The sequence below is a fragment of the Cottoperca gobio genome, chromosome 23 (assembly GCF_900634415.1).
Source record: "Cottoperca gobio chromosome 23, fCotGob3.1, whole genome shotgun sequence".
Classification (NCBI taxonomy): Eukaryota; Metazoa; Chordata; class Actinopteri; order Perciformes; family Bovichtidae; genus Cottoperca; species Cottoperca gobio.
The window spans coordinates 11,306,794-11,318,330 of NC_041377.1; the positions used below are offsets into that span (position 1 = coordinate 11,306,794).

General features: G+C 41.4%; 1 protein-coding gene across 6 annotated transcripts in view; it reads left to right on the plus strand.

Annotated features, from left to right (window-relative positions):
• Positions 1-5,680, plus strand: part of tbc1d22a (TBC1 domain family, member 22a) — a 108,590-nt gene extending 102,910 nt beyond the window's left edge. For all 6 annotated transcript variants that reach the window (XM_029461963.1, XM_029461965.1, XM_029461964.1 and 3 more), the window contains one exon: positions 2,559-5,680. In XM_029461963.1, coding sequence (XP_029317823.1) covers positions 2,559-2,687 — 129 coding nt within the window. In that variant the 3' untranslated portion in view covers positions 2,688-5,680. The remainder of the gene's footprint in view (positions 1-2,558) is intronic.
• The last annotated feature ends 5,857 nt before the right edge of the window (positions 5,681-11,537 follow it).

The window sequence follows — 11,537 nt, forward strand, 5'->3', positions numbered from 1 at the left end:
ATGGCCAGGCATAAGGGGGGGGCAAACATTTAGACAAACATTTTTATTTTGCATTTCGAGTCTAAATGTCAACAATAAAGTGTTTTGTGCACAGGAACAAATAAATCCCAGGTGGACACCGTTTTTTGGCGGGTTTTCTTTGCATTTTGGGAATAAGGTTGAAATGTTATAAATCAAAATACGAGCGTTCGTGCTTTTACTGAAAGTTTGACTTTTTACTCGACATTTCTACTTTATTCTGGAAAAGCAAAATAAAGAAATGTTCCTTTCACTTCCCTTCATTATGTGTTATGGCTCTAATACTCTTCAACTACGTCAGGGGTGGGGAACCTTTCTCATGTCAACATCCTTCGAGGGCCATACTAATTATTGAACTCATAACCACTGCAAACAATGTTTAAGACACAGCCCATTTATTTCACCTTTCTTTTATGCTGTGCAAAAAAGCAACTTTTTTATCCATGTATCTTTCTGTTTTATCAGAAAACAAAACAAACAAAGGCCGTACACAATAATTAAATATAATAAAAAATAATATAAGTACCAAGAGGTTGATAGAAACTAAAGGGAGTATTGTAAATGGCAGTGATAACTGCACAGCAGTGGTGGAACTAGTCTGTTCTTAGTGTGGTGGTCTACCTCTCTATCTGTCCATGTCTGTATGTTCCGCTCTGCAGAGAGCTGCTTGTTGGGCCAAACTCCGGCCGAAGAGCGTTAACTTTATCCAAACGCACTCGTGCTTTCAGCTCGTGCAGTTTGGCATGTTTCGTGTTTCACCGCAAGCACGTCCTCATAAACTAGACACACTGGCCTTTTACTTCCACAAAGAAATAATCGTTCGTCCATTTCTCCTGGAAAGTGCGACATTCTGCATCCAGCTTTCTCTTGTTTTACACTCGCCATGCTGCGTTCACTGATGTCAACGACAGTCTCGTTTAATATTGACGTGTTTTGACATGACGTGACCACTCGTGTTGTGGTCAAGGACCCTGACCGTGGCCAGGAAAAACAGTCAATCACCCATCTGTTGCTGTCTAGATTTTTATTCTAGTTGATTTTTTTGCTTGTGTTTATGAATTACCTCGAGGGCCGGAGGTTCCCCACCCCTGAACTACGTGAACCAGTGTTGAAATACTTTTCTCTGCTCAGGAGTCAGATTCGTGTGGACACCAGACGACGCAACATGATTTCACCTTCGATGTGATTATCAACACCAGGATTGATTTGTAAACCCTGTTGTCACGGCAATGATTTCAGCCTTGACGATGAAAGCTCCCGGGACACTGATCCACAACGTGCACGTACACACACACACACACAATCAGTGTGTCTCACTGCTAACCAGTCTCATTCCCCTCGGAGAGAGAGGCATTAGTTGGCGAGATTGAACTTGTGTGTGTGTGTGTGTGTGTGTGTGTTGCTGTTGTGTGTCTTCTTACTTACACAGTAATGTACAGAACAGGAATCTGGGGGAGGGCTTGAGCTCCACTGAATTGTACGTGACACTTTATTCTTTCTTTTTCCTCCTCCGTATCCCGCACCTGCCTCTTTATCTTCCTTCTCTTTCACAGCTGTTTTTAAAGCACTTTGAATGAGTTGATAACATCTGTGTCGCACTCAAACATTCAGGAGTCTGCTACACTAGCATTACCCCAAAGGGTGTACTTTGTTGGAACCTCAGCTTGTAGTTACATTCAGATAGCTTTACATAGTTTTAGGCTGTCGTTTTCAAGTTAAAGTGTTTTTTTCGTGCTACATTCATACCTGGTATTATGATGTGATCTGCATGTGCTTACGTTACACCGATGATGACATCTGATCCCAGGCTCTTGTTCTCTATTGTGTCTTCATTAAATGTGCTCTGATCAGACAGACAGATAGCTAACGCAGTAAAGACCTGAGGCTGGAACAGAGTTTCACTGACATTGAAAAAACTAAAAGAGAAAAACATACACGTTTCCTAGTCTACATATCAGATCTATCTCAATATGCAAATGAGGTTTCTGGTCAACAAGCACGGTGCGTCCCAGACGAAGGCGAGCCACGCTGCTTTATGGGTTTCTGCTTATTTTCCTTTGCAGAGAGAGAACAGGTTTGTCCAGAGCTTTTTGTCCGGGCTTGATTGAGTTTCAAAGAAGATAAAGAGTAAATTGGCCTTTCAACTTGTTGGGTAGATTTTTTCCTTGATTGCATAAACCCCGAGCTGTGATTTGATCACAGTGGCGGCCAGATCCCCGTCAGATGTTGTCTGACCGTTTGCATTTCGATTGTAGTGCCTTCTGCATTAACGTGCATTCTTGCGTATCCAGATAAGATATCTGGTTACAGATTGCAGGTCAAGGTATAAATAGGGTCATGATCTTAACACCAATATTTTAATTATGGCTGCAATTTACAATTATTTTAATTGTCAATTAATCTGACGATTATTTTCTCAATTTATGTTTTGGTCATTTGATCATCAAACATAACTGCAGAAAAGAAAAATGGCACCCTAATATTTTACTCCTCTTCTACTCCTCTAAACCATTTGTTCTTTGTTCTTTTTCTTCCAACAGGGTCTGATGATCCTCCTGCAGAACCTTCCCACAATGCACTGGGGCAACGAGGAAGTGAGCGTGCTGCTGGCTGAAGCCTACAGGTTGAAGTTTGCCTTTGCTGACGCACCCAACCACTACAAGAGATGATGAGCGTGTCTCTCTGCAGCAGCTCCTCTTCTCCTCCTGCTCTTCTTCCTCCTTCTTCTGAACTTCGTGGCTTCTATTCCGTCAGGGAAGGACCTCCCTTTTTTCTTAACCTCCCTTCCCCATATTGTCCGATGGGCCTTTCAGCTACTAAGAGATTTGAATCAACCAATGACTGGGAGGACGTGCGGCGTAGCATTTTAACATGTTGATGTGGAGCCTTTTTTTAAATTATTTTTCTCTGATCAGCTCTGAAATGTGCACTCCTTCAGTCCTGTGCAGAACCCTGTTCATCACTGAAGACAACTTCTTGTCTTGTTTGGTCCACTCAAGGTGACGACTCAAAGTTGAACCCTAGGCCTGATGCAGGACCGTGAGCTGTGTATCAGCACCGCCGCTCAGAAAGATGTTCTTTTCTGCAACAAAAAACAAACAAACAACAAAATCCAATACCATGGCAATACATTGTTTTTGTTACTCGAGGCCAAAATGTGACACTTTTTCTTTCAGTTTGCAAAGACAAAGAAAGATGGCAGATGGTTTATATATCTGAGCCACAACTCAACCTGGAGGAAAACAACCTCTCCTGTTTCTTTTTGTTTCTTTCTCCTGCTGCGTGACAAGAGGGACACGGTGTTTTTCCTTCATGACAAACTAACACACTAGGACTTTACGGAGAGAGAGAGAGAGATCGTCAGTGTGTGAGGGCAAACATGCCCCCCGCCCCGCGCGTTGCAACATCACAGTGTGTGAGTGTAAGACAAGTGGTGAGACGCTGCAGAGTCACATGTTGATCCACATCACAGAAGATAATAAGCCATTTGGAGGAAAAAAGCTACTTATTCCCACTCAACCTGCTTAAATCATCTATTCACTAACCCTCCTCTCTGAACCCAGGACTACCTCAGAACACACGTAGTGACGACTAGAAATCCACATGCATACATCTGCACATATGTCGCTAAATTGAGAAAGATGCACACGTCAGTTAGTCAAAATTGCAAAATTGAATCATCAATTGAAGCTAAGTTTGAATTTCACAGAAAACAAAGTGCTTCTTCAGAGGTTTGTTTTTGAAGTAAAGATCCAAATGAACAATTTTGCCTTATTAAGATATAAATACTGTCTTTGTTTACTCTCCCGTCCTCTCTTCTGTCTTTAGACCCTTTTTCTATAAGTGCACATGCAACGTTCCAACCTGTCGGTTTCATGTAGGTGTTGGAGTCTGCAGGAGTCACTCCATGGATAGTTTGTTGAACAGCACAAGTGGACAGTGTGAAGTTATGTGCATCAGTTACTGATTTAGTTCTAATAAAGCAAAACACTTTGATTACACACTCTCCAAAAAAGTAGTTCCACCTCAAAAATACAACTTTAATTCCAGTTTTGGAGCAGCAGTAAGGCCGTCTGCACTGAGCTCAACATAATTGAGTGATACTTAATTAATGTGTCACCTGCGAGGCCTTCCCTGTCGCTTCGTTTTAATGCCTATAAACGTAGGAAAGCAGTTTATTTCTCTCTTGCACATTTAAAAAAACAGTGACACATGTTTGATCCATATTGGTTCTGCTAATTGAATCATGTGTAACCAGCACCAATCCTATATTCTCCATGTTGTCCTAAAGAAACAACAGGTAATCGGGGTGTAGCTGAGTGCGCCGTCGCCTTCTTTGTCCCCACCCGGTCTTGCAAAATTAAAAATGCATTTTTAATTTCACAAATACCCCTTTGCTGTAAATACAAACACAACGGAAGTAGAGCAAAATCATGGCTTCAAATGTCAAGGACAGAAACGTGACAGGCTTAACAGATGACCATTAATAAACTCACCCTTTAATGTAAAAGACATTTACATACAGCACATAACCGTTGCAATACCTTTGTGTTTCTCCTGTCTTTGTTGCTCTGTTCATATAGAGCAACATGGGAAGTCTTACCCAAAGTCACTAGCACCATATTGGTGTAATGTTTTGAGGTGGGGGATGGGGGGGGTAATCAGACATTCATGACATAACACAGAGCTGTTAACGTCTGAAGCCTCCTGTCGCGACTCCGCCAGGATCCATTATTGTCACCCCCACCTGCAAACGACGGTGTGCGTAGGTGTGTGAAGGAGAAAGGGATGGGGTCGTGTTTCTTTTGGAAGTTTCAGTGCGTTTTCCTGTGAGAGCTGTCAGTCTTTGATCACACTTGGGGATCTTTTTTACACAATCTGCACCAGTTTCACAAGCCCCTCGTCTCCCATGCTCTGTGACAAAGGAAAATCTGCACTTCATTTAAAAAAAGTCTACAGCCTTTTTTTTTTTTCTTCTCTCTCTCCCTTTTTTGTATGAGATTTATTCTTTCAACCAGCGTTTTAAAGATTTTTCATTTTTGTTTTAATTTTTTTATGCTGTTTTCATGACGAGCCTATTAAGTTGTGCCTGACTCTGGAGACATTAGACGACATCTTAGTCACCACAAAACTCTGACAGGTTTTTAGAAGCAATAGAATGACTTTGTGCATTTGCTGGGGTGTGTGTTAGCCACCAACATGAGCTGTTTAATAATACTCTGGGCATTTTAAAAGGTCAAGTGATTGAACAGTGATTGTAACTAAAAAGGCCTTTCAAGCTTTTGTTCTCCATGTTTGCTGTAGTAAGTTTTTTTTTTTTTTTTGCCTTTCCAAAACCAAATACACAAGAAGTAGAAGTGTAAGGAATTCTAGCCGACTATCTGCAGCAGTAACAGAGTTACTCTCACATCACTAGCTAACTACATTAGTTTGTGCGATTAAAGGTTATGTATATTTATGCCTAAGGCAACAAATAATGTTGGATGTTGACAGCTACTACCCTCTGTGAATGTGTGTGTGAGTCATCGCCCCCCCCACACACGTCTTTAAATCGTAAGAGTTTATATATTTTTTCTGTAATGTCATATGCAGTAATTCCCCCTTTATCAAGAAGTAGCTGCCGACTTGAGGTGGTTTAATAAACAATCACACATTCACATGATGCCAATTTCAAAACAGCAACTCTCTCTGCACACATACACCCATCTCCATGGTGATGAAGGCCATGGTGGTATTTGGCTGGAGCCCATTTTCTATCAACACACACACACACACGCACACACACACACACACACACGCACACACACACGCACACACACACACACACACACACACACACATGCTTCAAACATTCTTTGGAGCATCGTCAGGAGGGCATCCTTAAGTAACAGTTTTTGTTTCTCTTCTCGCTCTACTCCTCCAGACATGAAAATATGTTAATGAAAACCAAAAAGAAAAAAAAATCCTCCAATGTCTTGTCTCTTGAGTACTCAAAAAAAATCTAATAATACTAGAGCGTGTGGGTGACAGGAGTCCTGGTTCTTGAATTTAAAAATGTGTACAGAGATGATTTTGAAACAAAAATCTGTAAATAGAAAGTGTAAATAAATCCTATATATGACAAAATTGCTCTGAATAAGGCGTTGTGTTGTGTATGTGTGTGTTTTGTTCGAGTATGTGCACAATTTACGTGGTCGTGTATGAGCTAAATATTCCGTGTCCGACTGCAGTCAAACTGGAGGTGTAATATATTTGTGATCAGTGACCTGTTCCCCAGTGAGCTTCTAGAAAGTTTTTTTTATATGATGAAAATGCAGAAATATTGCAGATGTGTGTCTGTGCATGCATTATCCGGTGCAGGAAGCATTTAGCTAATTGTATTCACACACCATCCCTACATACATGGTGTAACAGGTAAACACTCCTCGCCTGCTCCCCGAGGAGGAAGTGGCAGCACTGGCATGGTTAATGAGGTGTGTGTGTGTGTGTGTGTGTGTGTGTGTGTGGCGCAGTAGAATCTCCCTCGCTCTCGTTAGGCTGACTGATGTTCACACAGGCAGCCAATTACGTAGTGCCGGTCACTGAGGACTCCAGTCACTTCATGGGAAATTAAAAATACATTAAAACCAACAATGGTCGCAGGAAGGCGCCTGCTCGTGCACGTTTGCACACGCACTAATGTGTGAAGAAAGGTGCCAACAAAGAACCGGCTGGAGCACACTGAAGCAAAAAAAGATCTAGTGCAAATATTAGCTAAATCAACATTTTCCGTTAGTGTTTTCCTCACGGCCATTTTCCTCTCTACAAATTGTAGCTGCTTACTATTTATTTGTACAGTATGTCTCTATTATAGTGTTCAGCCTTCACTGTTTACCTCCCAATGCCCGTCTAACTCCCACAATTTACAGGCTTATAAAGCACCGCTTGCCAGCGTGAGTCCCTTTCATCAGCGGCTCAAACTGTCTAATGTTACAACATCCTGGGATCACAAAGGCAAAGATGTCGAGGCAGACCTCAGGCCGTTTTCTTGGAGTTTTAAGCGAGAGTCTGAAATCAATTTCCTTTCTAAATTTCTGGAGAAAGGAGCTGCATAGCAACAGCATTATTGTCACAATGAAGGATAACACACAGATTGAGGAGGTCTCTGGAGAGGATTTGAGATTCACTGTGGGGGCGCTGGCAGCTGTGATGCAAATCAGTTTCAATTTCAAGTTTGTACCGAGGGAAGCAGACATGGTGGGAGGTGAAGGAAAATAATTTTCTGGTTGAAGTTAGTGCAAAAATAATATACACGAGATGAAAATGTGATCCGTCTCCATTAAATCCACAGAAGTACATCGAGCTTTGAGCGCGTCTGTGATGAACTCCAGCTTCTAACTGCTTCACCTGGGTGTTTATGAATCCAAACATTTATACTATTATCTGGGAATATTAAGCCTTTATTTGATAGTGAGAGTGGAGAGAGTCGGGAAATGTGAGTTGAGTTTACAAAAAACAACAACATAACCCAAAACGGCCAACAGCTGGCCGAATAGCTTCTGCTGCCAACTTCTTGTTCATCAATCAGAGACGGAATGAATGAGTTTATTAAGAGATTTAAAAAAAAATACTTTTATTTCTTTATTTTACAGGCGTTGCGTGGGATGCAGAAGTGAGCTCGTACATATAGCGAGTCATATTTCTGCACAGTTGATCCCTCTTGTGTTTGCTGTGATTGTCTTAACAATTTATTTTGTTGTTATCTTTTGTTTATGTCATCAACGGAGGAGATGGATCTGAATACCTGCACACTGACCGTGATAATCTCTCAGCTAAGGAACGCAGCGGGCACAGCTAATCTTATCAGAGATTATCATGGTCACCGTGTAGGTGTTTGGGTTTACCTAACATGCTGTTAAGTGCCGGCGCTGACGTTTGATTTACAAGTTACTCTCAAAGGTAAAATGCCACCATCTGGAATTCACGCCAGGAACCAACACATTTACAAAATAGTGTGAAATGAGTTGACTTTCCTCACAGGAGGTCGTGGTGGTGGTCTTCTTTTCTCTTTCATAATGTTTATTTTCCTCTTGGTATTACTAGTGTTGTTGTTGCTATTATCATTATTACTTTGGTTATTACAATTAGTATTGTTATTATCGTCACTGTTATAGTAATAGGCACAAAAAATATATATTTATTGGCTTTTGCACCTCAGGTTGGGAGGATTTCCCCTGTTGGGCCCCACACACACATCAGTCTGAACCCATGTTGTGTATTCAGTTAGCTTTGGTCCTCTGTCTTTGTCTTACTTCTCCTCTGGCTGTTTATGTGTTCCTGTACTTGTCTCCACTTGTCCTGTAATCATGTTTTGGGACGCTGACACTTTGCAACTGAAAAAGTTCCCTTCCCTGCTCATAAAATGTGGAACAGTGTGTTCTTCAGAGAATACATTGGAGGACTATTTAAAGAATGCACTTCATCTGAACTTGCAACAAAGAACTGATCTGTCCTTTAATTTCTTCCTTCTTTAATATCTTCACTTGCATCATGAACTATATGCAGGCAGTTATGGAGCTGAGCAGATATGAACATTGACATCTATTTTACCTTTAGTGGGTGAGCGCTTCTCTCTGTCAGTAACTAGGATTTACACAGGAAGTGAATATTTATACTTCACACAATTAGAGCATGACTCGAAACTCAGGAGACTTGTGAGGAATATATTTACTAGATAAGAAAGCTGAACTTCCCAAAATTAACTTTGACTTCTTACTCATCACATCAAGCTTCAGCAGCACTGAGTTCCCATCAGATCCAATGTATGTCCTCTTCACCGCCACTGACAGTGTCACGGTGACCAACATCCACAGGACTTTACACACGTGTCACTCTGAGGCTCAGATGGACATTAGCATTACATGGCAAAGCTGATGTACAACCCCCCAACTGTCCAGTGTTTTAGCATCTGATCAGCCTTCAAAATCACTGATCTACTACTCGAACCAGCCTGGAATATTTTTAATTATGTCACCGCTATGGCTAAATGGTTGAAACACTTAGCTAGCTTAAAGTAATGGCTATATGAAACAGCTAGCTTAACATAATGGCTAAATGGTTGAAACACTTAACTAGTTTAAAGTAATGGCTATATGAAATAGTTATCTTAACATAATGGATATGTCCAGCTTCTAGCACTAAGTGGTGGTAGCCTTCAAATGCTAACTTGACCAATAAGACTGAAACACTGATTAATTTAATCACAAGAAAACATTGCTGTAACAATATCCACTTGTAGCCTATAGCCTATATTTATAGAGTTAAATAACAGCCAATATAGATCCTAAATCTTGCCAAAATAGATACAGCGTTTTGCAATGAAGCCCTTCAACTGGATAAGCTACCTAGATTTACAGCCTCCTGTACAGTAAAAGTTGCTCTCATCCCTTCAATGCTGCGGTGGCTGTTTTTAGAGGTGATTGGGTAAGAATGGCTTAGAGCAGGAAAATGTAGCATTTGAGGCCCACAACAATTTAAAAACTGCAATACGAATGTCTTAACCCTTATAGTGTGTGTGTGTGTGTGTGTGTCGCCTCTATCAGAGTTAGGCTACCAAGCTGCTGTGTTAGCTAAAATAGCGGCCGACCCTGCTGCCCTAAGTGACTCTGTTGCGATAAGACAGAGTGGTTAGCAATGACATACTCAAGGTGTGTGTGTGTGTGTGAATCCTGAGAACTGGACAGTAGATTAATTCACAGACACTACACTTTGTTGAATTAGTCTTAGGTTCATTTGAAACATGAATCTGTGCTCCTGAACGCAACATAAACAGGATTTACAGTGACACATACTCTATGTGCATCTGATTATGTTTGTGTGCTCAGATGTGTTTGACAATGTGCAATGCGCGCCTGTGGGTGTTTGAGGGAGTGAAAGATCTTCCTCGTTTTGATCCAGTCTTGATAAGTCTGCTGCCAAGAGACAGTTTACAGAGTGCCATGCTGCATTGCCTTCAGCACCACAAAACCTCATGTTGTGACAATGAGCCACCTGGCAAGTTGCCCTTGTGTGTGTGTGTGTGTGTGTTAAAAGGAAAGAGGGGTTGTGCTGTACTGTGATTTTTGTGAAAAATATGTCCGAGTCTGTGTTTTTAGATGCGTGTTACGTCTATTTTGATGAAACTCAGAAGCAGTAAAACAGATGCAGAACCAAATTGTACAAAATCAAATAAACTCTTGAATGATTACAAAGAGACTACATAGATAAACATGTTTTTATTTTGATTACTTTTAGATATGCGTGCTAGTGACGCTGAGAAGTGAACATGAAACAGACAGAAATACAGTCAGTGCAGGCCTCTTCAATGGGCCAACTCTGGCCCCCGGGCCCTCAGCTCTCTGATAATGTGGCCCTGTTCTAGTGCAATCAGTCATAAAATCAGCTCACTGTTGAGATTAAACCTCAATGAATGGTTGGAAACATTTCCCCCCCCAGTTGTTCAGAGAGATGTCTTCCCACCAAGGCTGAAATTGGTGTCGTCGAGTCAGGAGCTGGTGAGGAGCTCAGTGCTGTGCTTATTTGATCTGAGCTGCGTGATATGGATTGCCAGCTTTAGTTTTCCCACAGGGATACATCACAGGGTTCTGACTGGCCGTGCGGACCAGGGATGTTTGCACGCAGACAAACATGTAGGCAGAAATTCTGATCCAACAGCTGTTGAAAACAAACGCACACAAAATGCTGTTAGACTGTGTGTGTCGGTATTTTAACTTTACTTTGGATGTTTTAACAGTCAGTTTACTTTTCTAGCAGTGGACCCATTAGAGGGAAGTGAGCAGCTTCGTGAGACAGTTTGTGGTTATCGAGTTAACACCCCCTCACTTTTTCCCACTCCCACTGGACCACTGTGAAGAAAAGATGCACTAAAGAGGTCTAATCTCCAGCAGCCTTCAAAGGGCTAAACTGTTCTTTGGGTACATTGAGAGGACTTGTTGAGTCCATAGGCCACCTTGACTGTGAAGTACCAGCCAGCTCTATCTTAACTTGTTCTGTTATAACAATGTGGGAGTGGGAAAACAGAAAACAAGTTTGATGGCACTCTAACAACAGGAGGAAAGGACTTACTAAAAGGCCACACCACTCAGATGTTTCTTTAACAAGGCCAGACAGACTTCAAGATAATAAGACGGCATTAACCCTTCGACAGTACGACCTGAGGGCTTTGAGTGTCTCCAACAAACAACAACTGAAGGATGAGTGAGAAACAACGTTTGTGACTTCCTGAGATCCACCCAGCACAGTCTCATAACATCCTGAGTGTTGTCACTATTCCATTACAGCATCTCTGTGGCATAATTTCATAAGTAAAGCAAGTACTTTGTATTGTATGCAAGTATTTTGGTTGTTCTTTTAATAATTTATTCAGGTGTGAAAGTTGACAGCATTTAAAAAAAGAAAACATTTGCAGGGGGCTAAACGCTTAAAGTAGACAGATTGCATAAGGTCAATTACGACCTTCTACAATCTATTATATGTGGCCA